The 17,447-nt window shown below is 39.7% G+C and overlaps 1 protein-coding gene across 1 annotated transcript in view; it reads left to right on the forward strand.

Annotated features, from left to right (window-relative positions):
• KCNJ3 (potassium inwardly rectifying channel subfamily J member 3) overlaps positions 1-17,447 on the forward strand; it is a 169,808-nt gene that overhangs the window by 13,759 nt on the left and 138,602 nt on the right. Inside the window, exon 2 of the mRNA XM_069985094.1 lies at positions 2,070-2,286. Coding sequence (XP_069841195.1) covers positions 2,070-2,286 — 217 coding nt within the window. The remainder of the gene's footprint in view (positions 1-2,069; positions 2,287-17,447) is intronic.

Genomic DNA, 17,447 nt, shown 5'->3' on the forward strand with positions numbered 1-17,447 from the left:
GCCGGGTGGCAGCAGAAGGGGTTAAGGGGCCGGCAGAATTACATACACGCATTGGTCGTTCAGACAGCTGGAAGTATGTAGTGACAGTGAACTGCCAGGACCTAGCCGACTCGCAGCCAGATTTTCTCTGCGAGTCTGTACGTGTGAACTGACCCTAAGTGCAGCTTCGCATGAACCCAAACACTTGACATTTCATTCCTAGTGGCTGGAGATGATGGATGCAGCCCTAGGGTTGCCTCGAAAACATGGATACAGCCATAGGTCCACACATTGTATGAACATTGGCCAGTGACCACAGTGTAAGACCGGGAGCATTGTGTGCACTATCTTGTATCTCTTGACTTAATAGCGACCGCGCAAAATAGACCTGTTTGTTATTTTGTGCAGCCGCAGAGAACGCTGTCCGTAGTGTATACAGAGTATATACATTACAGACGCTGTTCAATATACTGTAATGTAATTGCACACTGTCAATAAGCAGCGGCCGTTGGTGCAACCTGCAACAACGGCCATTGTTTATTGTAAAAATACAGTGTGTGAACATAGATCTAAGGTGTGAAGGGCTTGTGCAGGATCAGGCCTCATTTGTGTGACAATAAAATACAGCCCATATACAATCTGCAGTTGTGAATAGTGATGAACAGAGATGAGCGAGCATGAGCTTGGTACTCATTCGAGTATTAGGCTATTGGTGCTTGTTACTCGGACGAGCATCTCGCGATACTTGAGACAATGGCATTTTCCTCTTCCTGCATGTTTGGCGCCCAATATCATCTGCCAATTATCATGCAGGAGAGTCTTTGGGAGCTCGTAGCATCACGTGGGAACCCTACATGTCGATAGCAGCGATTGGCTGGCCAGATCAAATGACCTGGGCATATAAGGTCCCGCGGTGCTCGCGTCAGACGCAGGCTGGAAGAGATTAGGGAGAGGGCTGCTGTCTGTCAGGGAGAGTGTTAGGCAGGGAATTAGTGTGCGGTTAGGCAGGAATCCGACACAAAGAACCCAAGAGTCTTTTTAAGGGCTTAAAATTTTAAAACTTTTTTTTGCTACTCTTGGCTGCTGGCTTGGACTTGTAGTGCAGCTGTCAGTAGTCAACTTGTCCTGTTGCTAACATTCTCTTGGCTGGCTGGGATCTGTAATTCAGCAATACATATTCTCACTGTGCAGTGTCCTGTCCATGTGGTATTGCTATCAATCCCAAATGACATGAATAGGGCTAAGCTGCAATGCTACAGACACGCTATGCTAATGCGTGATCATATTTTCCAAAGCTCTAACATGGCGGCAGCAACAAACCTGTCACATGACATGCCTGACAGATAGAGATGAGTGCATTTGAATAACTGGCTGACGAGGTTGGATGTAGACCTAGGGAATCCATAGGCCATAAGCTGTATCCATTTTTACCTACGGCTGCATCCAACTTCAGTCACTGATATTCAAATGCCAAGCGATCTAACTTGAGCATGCTCATCTCTAGTGGTGGACCCTATTAACTTATAATGGGGTCTGCAGGGATCCTTTATTTTTTATGGGAAGAAAAGCTTTTCTTGCTTTTGGACCTGAATGCAATAAGTTTAAGGGAGGCCTGGATGCTTTTCTTGAAAAATATAATATTACAAGTTATGGGCATTAAATTTCTGGTGAGACGTCGATCCAGGGATTATTCTGATCGACATTGGAGCCATTTCTCCCTGTGGTGGGGCAATTGTCATCTGCCTCATAGGGTTTTTTTCCTTCTTCTGGATCAACACAGTAGAGTTTCTCTAGGTTGACCCTGATGGACGATCCCGTTCAGCCCCTGTAAACGGTTATTACGGGGTTACTCGTTGTTTTCTGCCATTTTCTGCCAGCTTTCTTCCCGGCATCAACACTTCTTTAACATTTCGGAAACCCGTCCAGTACATTTCATTTAGCCGTGTCACTGAAAAACACAACCCAAGAAAGCAGGGATGCGTCTGATATAATTGAAAATGTCAGTTTTTAGCGGTGATGTTGTGTGATGTCAGCTTGTCATGAAAACTGTCATCCGGGTGTTAATGTTTTTCTCTCTTCTGTGTTTCCAGTCTCGGCAGACACCGGAGGGCGAGTTTCTCCCTCTCGATCAACTTGAACTAGATGTAGGATTTAGCACAGGGGCGGATCAGCTTTTTCTGGTTTCTCCTCTTACAATCTGCCATGTGATTGACGCAAAAAGCCCCTTCTACGACCTTTCTCAGCGGTCCATGCAGACGGAGCAGTTTGAGATCGTCGTCATCCTTGAGGGTATTGTGGAAACTACCGGTAAGTCGTCATATTTTTCTGATGGATAATGGATACACTGTATATGTTACGGCAAACTGTATTCTGGGCTCTGTTTCTTTGTTTAAAAGCAATTTTATGTCTGTATATTTTTTTAGTAGTTCATTTTCTGCCCACAGGGGGCAGTATTACAGTTAGGCCTTATGTTGTGAGCCACTAAGTTTCTTGTAAAGTATTCTTGGAGGAAGATATGGCCTTTTATGGGGAATATTCCACCTTAGGCTATGTTCACATAACGTATAATTTTTTAAAAAGAACATCAGCCGGTTTCACATACTGCCGGTTTTACACACTGCATTGAACAACAGCCGTTGTTTTGAGCGCCAAACAACTGCTGTTGTACTATGTAAAAATAACGGCCGTTGTTCAATTGAATTCACTGCATATCATTGTTGTAGTAAAAGAAAGGACATTGTTTAAAAAAAAAAAAAACAGCAGCCAATCTGTTCAAAAATAGTATGCTGTGTGAACATACCCTTACAAAAAAAACTAACCAAAATACTAAACAATCCCCTGGCTACATAAAAGCTATTGTTGGTAGTTACTTTCCTTTCCATCTCGAAGTGAGGTGTCTGATGTGAATTAAAGGGGGTCATCCAGAATTTGAAAAACATGACCGCTATCTTTCAGAAACAGCCCCACTCTTGTCTCCAGTTTGGGTGGGGTTTTGCAACTTAGTTCCATTAAAGTAAATAAGCCTATTTGCAAAAACAAACTGGAAACAAGAGTCATGCTGTTTTTGGAAGATAGCTACTGGATAACCCCTTTAAATTTAGAATAAATGTAAAAATATATGAATATATATTTTAACAAAATGACTGAAATTGCTATTTATCCAGCATAAGAAAAACATGGCTACTTTCTTCCAGAGACCCCACTACTCTAGTCTCCAGTTTGGGTGAAGGTTTTGTGACTCAGTTTGAAATGAATGGTGTTAACTGCAAACCACACCTGACCTGGAGACAAAGAGCGGTGCTGTCTCTGGAAGAAAGTGGCCATGTTTTCCTAATGCTGGATAATCCCTTTAATATTATGATGTTACAAGTTCTGTACTGGAATATTACTTTTGTCCTGTCCTTTATCGCTGAAGTTCTCTATATGTGAAAGGGAAAGAGAATATTCTTGTTGTCAAAGAAAAATGGTGTCTATGACTGTGGAAGTGGTTAGTAAATGACATGAAAATTCTGTATACTCATTGTGATAGCTTGATGTACAGCTTGTCTGAAATAAGGTTGGTCAGGCCGGTATATTCTTGTGGTTGTATATTTATGGGAGTACAAGCTTTAATTTGTTTTTTCGAATTTTTTATGACGATGATTGCTGTGTATTTTCTGTCCTTTGTTATACATTCGGGTCTTGGTAATGGGCTATGATATGGACGCAGAATGCCTCGAGAGAGATGCTGAATTACTCATTGAAAATATTGACAGGACATTGCATGTATAATCAATACCTATTGAGAGCTCGGAGCTGCTGGGCAACAATGCAAAATGCGCAATATTATGTGTCACTTATCCCTGCACATCAATAGTATGGGGGAGGAGAACCCGATCGTTCGGTATTTGATTCGCTGGGGCTGCAGAACTTGGATAAAGCTCTAAGGTTGTCTGGAAAACATGGATACAGCCAATGACTATATCCATGATTTCCACATAGCCTTAGGGCTTTATCCAACTTCAGCAGCCACCGCTAATCAAATGCCGAAAGTTCGGGTTCAAAAGGACTCGAGCATGCTCCAGGTTCGCTCATCTCTAGTCTGCAGCTCACTCTGTCACATAAAGCTGATAGATTCCCTTTAATGACATTATAGATGGAAAATAGTTCATCAAACTTTGCACAAATCAATAATGGGAACAAATATAAGCCATTTTGTTATATACCAGAAATTGCATATTTCTCCACTTTACATCCATTTTCCCCATCATAAACATAATTCAAAACTGCTAAAATCCGCCCTGACAAACAAGATGGATGAACTCCCTGAGGGATCAGGTTACATGCAGCCCATAGATGTCTGTGGAGAAGGAGCAGAGGAGTTACCTGGGTTTAATTGACAGCTTAAACTGTTTGGTACTGCTCTATAATTTTCTACATGCTGCTGTTCCTTGTAAGGATATGCTGTGAAGATTTAGGAGAGCAAGATTCCCTGATCAGCTGATTGAAGTTTTGGAGAGGCTACTGCTAAAATGCACCTTAAAGGGGTACTCAGGGTAAGACTTTTTTTTTTTTAAGATAAGCCCAGGGATAGGTTGTGTGAAATAATAACGCACTCTTACCTCCCTGGCTCCTGCACCGCCGCTGTTATCCTACCACTCTGTAACACTGTTCGGCTGCTTAGGCTGTGATGTTGAAGGCCAATCAGCCGCTGCAGTGTCCCGCCTTAGTTGCTGATTGTCTAAACAGGCCAGCAACGTCACAACCCCAGGACCCATAAGCAGCCGAACAGCGAGGCGGAGCAGTAAGATAGCAACACGAAAGCCAGGGAGGTAAGTGTAATTTATTATTTTCACACAACCCATCCCCAGGCATATCTTGAAAAAAAAAAAAAAACTATTGCCCAGAGAATCCTTTTGAAATGGCAAGATGGAATAGTTCACTGAGGTAATAAGTTACATGCTGGCCATAAAAGTTTATGGAAAAGGAGTCACCTATATACAGTACTGTAGAAATACAGAGGCAGAGAAACACCCAGATAGGCAGCTGACTGCTCTAGTATGTGTTGCTCTAGTAAGTGTAATACCAGTGCCTGTTCACAGCCTACACATCTCAGTACTGCTCTACAATGTCTTCTATGTTGCTGCTGCTTTTGAGGGTGTGCTATAGAACAGAACCTCAGAACAACAGATTGAGTTTATCAGCTACTATAATCAACTGATTGTGAGTGGGTGTACGTCTGTGGTCCAGGGGTCCAGACTTGATCCAAAATTTGGATACTAGATACTTACTATAAAATAAAAGTTTTCAAAAAATAGACATATGCCAATGGAGAATTGTTATTATTCTACTTCTGTTCCCCAGTGTTTGGTCTGACACTTACTTCTGCAGTATGTATTTGGTTAAAACTTCTTACAAATCCAATTTGGCACATCCCGTGCACCAGTCATGCTGTAATAAACAATGGCTAATTACTTTTATGTAGCAAAGCTACCGAGTGATTTAGTTGTGTTTTGTATGTCGGTGCATCTTGCTCATACCATCTGTTTTAAATTTGAATCCTTAGGAATAGTCCGACTATTTGATAACTCTGGGGAAAAAAATATTGATTTACACATTTTTTTATTATTATTTTCTAGAGACTTGATATTGTCCCCAGGCATCCACTCTTTTAGAGAAGTATTTTTCTTGCTGATTGCACTCGGCATAGATCAAGCCTTTATTGATGCTTGTTGCTCACCGTTTCAGTTACTCTTCAGCAACTGACCAGAAATTCTCATTGATATTTGAATTGTAGCTGTTTATTTCGAGGGAGGAACTGACACAACTCGAAACGTGTCAAGTTTTTTCAGACCGCCAACTATATTTGTCACTGTCTAATTCAGCATCCTCTTTTTTAATATATGTTTTTCATATATTCAGCAATAATCAAAACTTCTAGCTGTTAAACAGATACAGATTGTTAAGATTGTGAATCGAAAAAATTTAATTGTTTTGAAACTGGTTAGTATGCCTTGTCCGTGAAGGACTGTTCTGCTTGGCAAACAATTTCCAAACTATTTGGTGCCAAAAAAGGATCCACTTAACGGTGCCAACATTATGTCACAATACAGTGCCCAAATAATACTAGTAGAATACTATCACAGATTGCTTTCTATTTTGTTCTGGAGACCTCACCTAAATAGAGATATTGATAAAATAGAACTGGTCCAGAGACAGGCTACAAAAATGGTGGAGGTTGTAAGGCCTAAAACATATTAGGAAAGACTTAAGGATGTAAATCTGTATATTCTGGAAAAAAAAAGGCACAATAAGCCAAAATATTCAACCTGACCAACTCTGTTAGTGTTGAATTAAATACATTCTACTTAAAGGAGAAGTCTGGCTAAAATTTTTAATAAAGTATTGTATTTCCCCAAAAAAGTTAAACATTACCAATATACACTTATTACGGGAAATGCTTATAAAGTGCTTTTTATCCTGCACTTACTACTGCATCAAGGCTTTACTTCCTGGATAACATGGTGATGTCACTTCCTGGATAACATGGTGATGTCACTTCCTGGATAAAATGGTGATGTCACAACCCGACTCCCAGAGCTGTGCTGGCTGTGGCTGCTGTAGAGGATGATGGCGGGGGGACACTGAGGGACACAGGGCACTGGAGGGACACTGAGCATCCCTCTGCCAGCATCCTCTCCAGCAGCCACAGCCCGCACAGCTCTAGGAGTCGGGTCATGACATCACCATGTTATCCAGGAAGTGACATCACCATGTTATCCAGGAAGTGACATCCCCATGTTATCCAGGAAGTAACGTCACCATTTTATCCAGGAAGTGACATCACCATGTTATCCAGGAAGTGACATCACCATGTTATCCAGGAAGTGACATCACCATGTTATCCAGGAAGTGAAGCCTTGATGCAGTAGTAAGTGCAAGGAAAAAAGCCCTTTATAAGCATTTCCTGTAATAAGTGTATGTATATTGGGGATTTGTATAACTTTTGAGGGGCAATACAATACTTAAAAAAAATGCTGGACTTCTCCTTTAATATAAATATTTAAAAAGAAAATACATGAAACTATAAGAATGTATGTAATCGTCTGAGTGATACAGAGCGGTAGAAATAATGATCTATGTTTGTACTTGCAGATGTGGTAAAGTATAGCTGTAATCCTGTAATAATGTGTATGATGGATGACAAGTACATCTTAATAAGAGATCTGTATTTTGTAATGAGGTCATCACTTATTCTAATTACTTTATAAAGGAATAATGAATCACATAAGATCTGCTTAACCCAGTGTTACTGCTGAAAGGTAGAAAAGATTCATAGGCATTTTTTTAAAATTTTATTTTATTTTTTAATTAAAAATATATTTATAAATTGGGTCGGGAAGAGATTATGAATAAACTTTTTTTTTAAACTCTGTTTATTAAAATAAGTTCCAAGATTTGCAAGTACAATCTCAAAGGTATTAAACACAAAAATTGTATAAAATTAGTGCAATAAGGTAATGTACAAGTAATTAGACAGTAATCGACAAATGTCCAACTTTACCCAGTCATAGAAAGTAATGTACAATCAGTTAGGCTCTCACTTCAGGAGTTGTAATAAGTGATTATGAATAAACTTTAAAGTTACACTTGCCAAGAAATGTGCAACAAAAATAACAATGAAATCGATATCTATTGTATCACATTTTTCTTAATCTGCAAAAAAAGGAAAGAAAGAAAAAAAAGAAAAAATAATAATGCTTCTTGCATCTTGTGTTTAAGTGACGGGGAAACATGACATTTTATCCTTTACTTTGAACCTTTCTTCTAACCCTGAACAACTCTTTTAAAGGGGTAATCTGACTAAAGGCCCTTTTACATGGGCCAATTATTGGCAATGAGTGGTTCCTTAAAAAATGCTCATTGAACCAATATTCGGCCTGTGTAAAAGTGACAGTGATCAGCCAAGGAGTAACAGCCACTAGTTGGCTGATCACGTCTTTTGTGCAGCTGTAAAATTTATGGTTATCATTTGCACATTTCCCTCTGTAAACAGGAGACATGCAGCGATAACAATGAATTTTATAGGACGTATGAACAATACAGTGATCATTCGTGTGGCCCGGCCATATATAAAAACATGGCAAATGAACATTGATCTCAATGGTCGGCCCAATGAACATTGATCTCAATGGTCGGCCCTCCTTTGCAGTCACTGCCAGCCAAAGTTTACTAAGTGTAAAAGAACCCTTAGTTCAATTTATCCCCTATCACCATTGTGTCAACCTATGGTTCCATTTAAAACAAATGACTTGGGGAGATCACATCTTGCCCATAGGCGATAAGACTTAAGATAACTTAAGTTGCAATATCTCTTTAAGATTCAACCTGGCTTCCTAATAAGTGGTTAGAAGTATGTTTTCCTAAGTGGAATATACAGAAGTGAAAATCTAATGTTAGTGATATGGAAAATTCTAGATAGTAATAGCAGGGATTATCTAATAAGAGGCTGGAGATATGTGGTTATTGTACGGTTATTGTACCACCATAATAGATTAGGCTTTATGCTCTCTCCACGGGGTTGTGAAGTACACTGTAGATGACACGTATACACGGGGCACAGAAACTATGGAAATTGATTGCAAATGACAGGGCTTAGCGTTACGGTGATACAAAGATGTAACAGATGGCTGTGATTTTGTGTCAGTGCGTCATCTTGAGACCCTGTACATATGACCGTCATCTGAGAGCTATACGGCTGCTTATAATTTCATGTCCATATGAGCTGTAAAAACTGGAGGACTGAAATCGATGAGCCACTTAACGTACCTCATAATTCTGCTCACTATAAGTTGTGTTGTGGAACCATTAACCATGAGAAGGACTAGGACCAGAACTGATCCACATTAGAACAAGATCTGGTGGAACCCTATTAGATATTTTTGATAGTATGAGACCCCTGTTTAAGGCCTCTGGACACATCAGGGGAAAGTCGTCTGAATTCTTGGACTTTTGCAGGAGCCGCCTCCTGATACCCTCTCCCCCTGAAGAGAAGGATCAGGCATGTTGAATTTCAACTGATCGACCATTTAGTTCTTGGGGGGGAAAGCCAAAAGAGAGTCTGGCAGGGGCTTACTTCCCATCATTCTGATCAGAACATATAAATGCTCAACTGAGCCAAGTGTTATATGTATGAGGTGAACGTAAGAAACCTTTAATGGCTGCCGGCCAAATGTTAATTTAGCTGTCGACGGCTATTGAAGATGTATGCCATCTTTAGTGTAGGCAGGGAGGATCTTGCCTGGTGTCTGTATTTAGTTAAGTCTTGTTAGGGGGTCTTATCTGGGTTCTCTATTAATTTAGAGACTATGGGGGATATTTATCAAACATGGTGTAAAGTGAAACTGTCTCAGTTGCCCCTAGCAACCAATCATATCCCACCTTTCATTTTCCAAAGAGTCTTTGAGGAATGGAAGGTGGAATCTGATTGGTTTATCAAACACCATGTTTGGTAAATCTCCCCCTATGTATTTATGTATTGGTCTGAATGTTTAGAAGGTCTGGTTTGAGATTTGTACCTTTTTAGGGGTGCTAAGTACTTTTTGTTTTATTCCATAGCTATATGTTAGGGATCTGCCATGTATAAAGGGTTGAGCAAATGTCCTGTGTGTGCAATGTGCAATGTTTATTATGTAAAAGTGGATGTAGACCCCTTCTATACAGATGGAGGGTTGGCCATCAGAATACTGTCCTTTGGTAAACCCATTGGTACTGCTTTAATGTGGCCACACACCTCAGACAAATGTTTATTCGGCCGACGGCTATCCCTCCTGATCTCCCCATACTTATGAACAGTCAACGTGGCTAAACATTAATGTGTTCTCTACGTAGAGAAGAAGGGAGAACTCCTGCTAGACAACCCTGTCATTGACTTATCTCTCGGACAGTAGGGTTGGCCAATTAAAATCTAACACGGCTGACCCTTCTCTCCCCTAACATTATCTGTAAGGGAAAAGTCAAGGGGCACCCATACACATAAGCAGGTGGACTTTTCACTATGTATATGTGTATAAGAACCATTGCTTTCTATTCAGGTATCGATCTACAGTACTAGTATACACGGAAGACCTTATCAAAAAGCGGCAAAGGGATGTTTACATGTTTTCTGTTCTCATACTCCTTATTATTCTGCCTTTACATGGTGGTCCCTGTCTCTAGACTTGTCCCCCACCATCATATGAGCTAAAATACAAAAAATTCTCATAGAGTATTATTATTTTTTCTTTGTTCTGTGTTCCTAAACAGTTTAGCCATTTTTGTTTCTTCTGGTCTGTTTATTTTAGCCATTTACCACCCATAATACTGTGTGGGAGCATAGCCTGATATGGCTGTTACTACGTAGGCTGAATGTAAATATTTTCTATATCCTTATCTCCTCTGAGAGAGCAATCTGGGTTTTGCTTAATCCATTAGCTACACTGAAGCAATTTTGTAAAGGACACCTCCTGTCCGCGACTCTTTCTTGTAGCAATGCAGATTGCTCCCGATCTCGCCTCGCTGTGCATAATTATATTACCTGACCCTCTGCGGATTTGCTAGAATGGGCGGGTTAAAATAATATTTGTTCAACAGATTGTATCTTCTGTGCACTTTTAGCCGGTAATTGTCCTTCTATTTAGAGAGGTAATATCTTCCACCAGTGTATGGTAATTTTTTTCACCCTTAACATTCCCATCTGTGTCTCTTTCACGCTTTTTTTTTACTACTATCCCTTCTGCTTTTTATCTTCTCCATCTTGTATTATCTCCTTATTTACCCTATTGCTATCTTCTAAATTAATCTGATCATATGGTTTTTCTGCTCAGTTGTATGGGTAAGTGCACTTTGTACTGTCAGCACAATTCTGCCGCGCTGAAGGTTACATTGAGGCACATATGTAAATGTACACTCACAGCGTTGTAAGAACATCAATTTGTGAGTTGCAAAATTGCTGAAAATTGCCATGCATGACTTAACATTTTGACTGCATTATGCTAGATATATATTGGCCTTATGTACTGTACATAGCAAAGCAATGTGTAGGAGACAAAAAGCGGCAATACAAAAGAAACAATAGCCTCCATACAAAAGAAACATGCAGTGTGCCATTACAGGGTGCCCAATATTGTGCTGAATTTTGGCAAGATCATTGCTGCTATTAGAGAATATTTTTAGAATATGGCATCCATAATAATTTGGCAGTAGAGATGAGTGCAACTCGAGCATCCTGGCGTCGGACCATGTATTTGATTACTGGTGGCTGAAGAAGCTGGATGCAGCCCTAGGGAGTCCTGGAAAACATGGATACAGACATCTCTAGTTAGCAGCACTTTACCTCTTGGTGCAATAATACAGAGGCCTATCCCCTCCTCTCACCATGCCCCACCGATGACCAGTGCAGAAGGACAGCCTCAGCATTGATTAGGGGTAGTGCCGGAAAAGATGCTAGCAGCCATATCGGTGACCGCATTGCACTAAACAACCTAACTAACATATTAGAGCTACTGCTAGACACTCATGATGGGGACTTATCACGCTGAGAAGAAAACAAGTGAGTATTTAGAAATGTTACTGCTCAATCCTGCTCTCTCCCAACTTGTGGCCACTGGAGAAGAGTTGGGAGACCCCATGAACATCTTTAGGCCATCTTTAGGCCCACCAGTATCTGTATTCCTGTTACCTCGTCCACAAATCCATAGGTTAGACCACAATGCATGGTCCGTGATTGCTGGAGGCCAAGGGATATGCCATCCACCATCACAAACCTGCACTTCTGAGGGGCAGAACGGACAGTATGAGTACAGGTTCTGCTTTTTTTTGCGGTCTGGGTTCTTGGCCACATGTGGATCTGTTTACAAAAAGAATGTGTCGGCAACCCCATAGAAATCAGTGGGTTATTATTACAGATCTGATTCACAGGTAGAAAAAAAACTGATGTGTGGTTGAGGCCTTAATACACTTTTGATGGACACCGATTAGGATGCCCATCTATACAATGGCCCCTAGTGTGTGTATGGGTGTTTCTGGATGTCAATTTTAGGTTGTAAACCTCATTGCGGTCATGGGCAGTTGTGAGTGATGGCAGAATTGCTGGATATTTGAGAGTTGATCTTTGCTGTTTATCATTACACTGGGATGGATATAGACATGAAATCCTGCCTGCCTCTTTTTGCTTTTCTCTTCTACAGTATATTAGTGCGAGTAGGTAACCTCAGTCGGCACAGCATGCAGTCTGACCCAAGAACTAATACTATCTAATCATCTATCTGGCTCTGAATTCTTCATTGAAATCTTCATCTCCAGCCACTGAACAGGTCTAACCTGAATGTCTGTGTGGGTTCTCGGATAACATTCTAAGTGCTGTATTATCAGTAAGGAAACATACCATTTCACCGTTGCTAGAGCCTAAATACAATTTCTAGGCCAATTTCTAGTAAATCAGGTTAATCTCCCAATTCTCTCAAATGTATTTCATAGTGCAGACACAGTGCAAGGAGCTCATGGTTTAAAAGTAAGTCTTCATTTTAAGGTCAAACTTTCAAGGTAGAAACAGAACTCTACCTCTAAAGCAAAATGCAGAAGAACAAATAGAAAATAAAACAATGAAAACACAAACACACCATGACCTGCCAGTTTAGGTCCAGGTCAGGATGCATTCACTGGCATGGACTAGAATTTGGAGGGCCTTGGTTTTAGATTGGAGATTTCATTTTCAAAGATATACAGATCCTTGTTAACAGGGCACCAGTAGACGGCATGGCATTACCAATCCTATAGCTTTAGAGATCTGCAACGTGAACGTTTAAAAAGACATCCGTTTTTGCCGCAATGTAGTTGACCTCAATGGAATGATGGACGTCCAATGCACACAGTGTATACAATGACCAAGAGCCATCATTGCACGTATTGCACGGACGGACGTCATTTTAAACTCAAAATGATGGACACCATTTTAAACCGAAAGGAAAAAATGTTGTGTGAACATAACCTTATTTGCAGGCTACTGCCACTGCTGCTACTGATTAAGCTGTGTACAGGGACACAAAAGTACAGGATCTCCTCCTCTTTGTGTGCAGGCGCACCATAGTTTGCTCTATCTTACAGCTCTAGAAAAAGTTGGTTTGTTTTTTTTACTAAATCAGATTACCCCTTTAAACATCTATGAAAAGTGACAACTTATGACTTAAATGAGACAGAAATTAATTTATTAAATATAATAAAAAACATAAAAACTTTAAGAGGTGTGGTAATGAGCACAGGAGAAATCTTCCCCCCAGGATAAGACTGGGTTCACACTGTGTTTTTGCAGTCTGTTTAACATACCCGTTTTTAAATGGTTACATTTAACGTACGCAGAAACAGTGGTCAACGCATTTTGGCTTATGCTAAAAAAAGGGGGGGGGGGGGACGGATTTTAATATGTTTCTTTTTTTTTATAATGGAAATCAATGGAAAAATGGATCCAGATTGCACACAATTGCATCTGTTTTTGCGTCTGCCCCCCCATAAAACATATATGTTAAATGGACAGCAAAAAACTGTGTGAACCCAGCCTAAGAGGGATATCTTTTGTATCTGCCCATTTTTATTTTTTTTTGGGGAATAAACAAACGCCTACTGAAAAAAACATAAAAATACCAAAAATAAATGCACATAATTTCAAAAGAACAACTGATTTCTCCATTTTTGCTAGACACCATGCCAGAAAACCAATGTAACCTATTATAGTCAATGGGATCCATCAGGCACCATGGGCTTCCTTCAATTACCAGATCTGGCACCGCAATCTTTTTTTGTGGTTCCTATGATGACAGAGCAGAATAATGGAAATGCTTAATGCAGATGTGAGTCCTTACACAGTAGAACACTTGCTTGTGGATATTTTTAGTAACTGGTTGTCATGACCTACTAATTGTGCATTTTTTTTTTCTAAAGTGAGCATTCACATCCTCATAAATATTATAATGTGGAGTCATATGGAGTCGACTGTTGTCTCACTCTCGGTGTAATAATATTCAATGGATGCATAAGAACCTTCCCGAGCTTAGCTGGAAAATGCAATGAACATCAAGACTGTTTTCCTAGAGATTCAGTATGTAACGCAAATAGACATTCGAGACCAGTGATTGCTTTTTTTTTTGGCCTCTTGTGTTAGAACATAGGCACTAAGCGATTACTATAGGTCACAGCTGTGCGGCCGTCTCCACAAGCTGCATGATTAAGTAGCGATGAAGAATACAGAACGCTATTATCATAACCACCGTGGTCCCTTAAACACTGTGGACTAAAGGAGAGGAACACCAGCGGCTCCAGCGGCAGCTAAGCAGATTGATTTGTGGATAATAAGGAGCAAGCTATAAGAGCGCTGAACTAACAAAGGTTAAGTAGTCGCAAACTGTATGAAAAACGCTGCTGCAATAGAGCTAAGCGAATCACTGTGGATTTCCACAGACAACATGCTATGTTTCTTAAAGGGGTATTCCGGTACGTGAAAACAGTGTTTATATAACGCTATCACCTTAAGATTGATCATTTACTAATATCATATTATCACTAATAGCAGATTGCTAGAGCCGTGCTGGCGCCGTCCTAAGTCACGATTAGAGATGATCGAACAGCGCTAATGTTCAGGTTTGTTCGAACTTGTACAATCGGCATTTGACTCCAGCTGCCTTCCCGTTCCGTGGGGAAGGTGGAGACAGCCCGAGTACCGCCTGGAAAACAGGGATACGGCCTATTACCTAGGCTGTATCCCTGTTTTCCAGACGGTACTTGGTCAATCAGTTCTGGGACCTCCCATATAAACCTGTATTTTCCCCTCCCTCCTTGCCTACGATAGAGCCATATACTCTGTGTATCTTGACCTAGCATTGTTCCTGATTAGTTATTCTGGTATATTTGACTTTCTGGCTTGGATTTTTTGACTACGTTTTTGGATGACGGTTTTCTGCTTCTAAGACCACTGGTTGCTGACCTGGACCTGTGACCATGAGGATTTGTGTTTTGTCTGTCTTGTCCACATTCGGTGTCACACCTGTACAGGCTAGGGACCGTTAACCAGTTGTCCTCTGCTGCCTGGGGCAGTCGAGGCAATTAGGCAGTGCCAGGCCATCACCTGTCTCACCTGTCACCATCAGCCCTCCAGCCTACATCACCATGTCACTGTCATATGCACATATATATATATATATATATATATATATATATATATATATATATATATATATAGGCATTTAAGGAGAGTGAGGTGTGATTAAAGCATACAGTCTTGTGATGAATGATGCTACAGAACAATGGAGTGACATGGAGTGCATGCAGCAGATGCTGCAACCTACCCCTGATGAGAGCTTAGAGGAAGCAATTTATTCTGGGAATTACAGTAATAGGCAACTGTTCTGCCATGACGTGCAACCACAAAATTCCAAAATAATACACGCAAACACGAAACAGACTTTTTTGCATTATTTTTCTTTTTCTCTAGATAAAGGTAGATACAGGAAATCAATGTGATAAACCTGGACTACCTTCTTAATGAGAAATAAAAGAAAAGTATAGGTCCTCAAGACAAGTCAGAGAATATTTGGAAATAGTGTCGTGTGATGATTGAAATAGTAATTGATAAACAATAGACGGTCCGAGAGAAGAATAAACTAAATAACACTTTACTTGATAAGTAAAAATAATGAGTTAAAAATTATGGTACCATAACCAATCAGTATAGAAAGTCAAACAATCAAATATAAAATCATATATAAAGACATGTATAAAAAACCATTTGACCCTAATATAGAAAATATATGCAAATCCAAGCAAGAAATAAGCACTGATGTGCAGTAATATACAATAATAAAAACAATAATTAAATGATTATTAAATCATGATGAGAACTAATGGGCAAACGGGCAATATGCAAAGTTTGAGTGAGTCCTGGATAAGTGGCTCATCCGTAAAGTTCATCAATATGTAAAGATGGGGTGAATTATCGGACTGTATACACTGCAGTTGCTTATATGGATGGTGGTATAAAAGCAGCCGCGGTGTATATGTTCAATCAGCAAAGTTCATCCATAGAAATCTATTAGGGATCGATGGTCCGTGCTGATGTGCCTTAGCTGGCAATATGTATAGTTCTTTGTGGTGAGTGTGCAAGATCGGGTTTTAGCGATTTAGCTATCACGCTTGTAGAGTTAGCGTACCTGCACGTGGTAATGTGGTAAAAGATTGTATGGTGTGTGTATCTTTTACCACAATCTTTTACCACATTACCACGTGCAGGTACGCTAACTCTACAAGCGTGATAGCTAAATCGCTAAAACCCGATCTTGCACACTCACCGCAAAGAACTATACATATTGCCAGCTAAGGCACATCAGCACGGACCATCGATCCCTAATAGATTTCTATGGATGAACTTTGCTGATTGAACATATACACCGCGGCTGCTTTTATACCACCATCCATATAAGCAACTGCAGTGTATACAGTCCGATAATTCACCCCATCTTTACATATTGATGAACTTTACGGATGAGCCACTTATCCAGGACTCACTCAAACTTTGCATATTGCCCGTTTGCCCATTAGTTCTCATCATGATTTAATAATCATTTAATTATTGTTTTTATTATTGTATATTACTGCACATCAGTGCTTATTTCTTGCTTGGATTTGCATATATTTGCTATATTAGGGTCAAATGGTTTTTTATACATGTCTTTATATATGATTTTATATTTGATTGTTTGACTTTCTATACTGATTGGTTATGGTACCATAATTTTTAACTCATTATTTTTACTTATCAAGTAAAGTGTTATTTAGTTTATTCTTCTCTCGGACCGTCTATTGTTTATCAATTACTATTTCAATCATCACACGACACTATTTCCAAATATTCTCTGACTTGTCTTGAGGACCTATACTTTTCTTTTATTTCTTATTTATACTCCAGTCTGTAGGGTACAGACACTCCATAGGTTAACCTCGCCAAGTCACTAGCAGTTGAACTCACACTTACCTAATCCTCTATTACCTTCTTAATGACACAAGGATAGTCAGTATCTTCCATCAGTACTATGTGATTACTATGTGATCTATGTGGGTACTATAGGTAGTTTACAGTCTCCTGTAGAACATTTCATCGACCAATCTATGATTGAACATTCTATTTTCTAGATACATTTCACATTACAAAACTAATTGTTTCATTAAGTTAAGTCTTCAAATACTGTAATATTGTAATTTCAGTGTTTATTGAATAATTCTGCCTTTGTGCGCGGAGAAGTGATTATGATCTTGATTGCTTATGAAAAGATTGACTCAGTTTTGCTTGGAAACAAAAAAAAAATCCTTCTGTTCAGTTTTTAAAAGATAATTAGATGCTAGTTGACTAATTTTATGTATTAAAAAGTGCAGCTTGAAGTCAACATCAATATAGCAGAAAAACAATC

The sequence above is a fragment of the Dendropsophus ebraccatus genome, chromosome 9, assembly GCF_027789765.1.
Source record: "Dendropsophus ebraccatus isolate aDenEbr1 chromosome 9, aDenEbr1.pat, whole genome shotgun sequence".
In the NCBI taxonomy this organism is placed as follows: domain Eukaryota; kingdom Metazoa; phylum Chordata; class Amphibia; order Anura; family Hylidae; genus Dendropsophus; species Dendropsophus ebraccatus.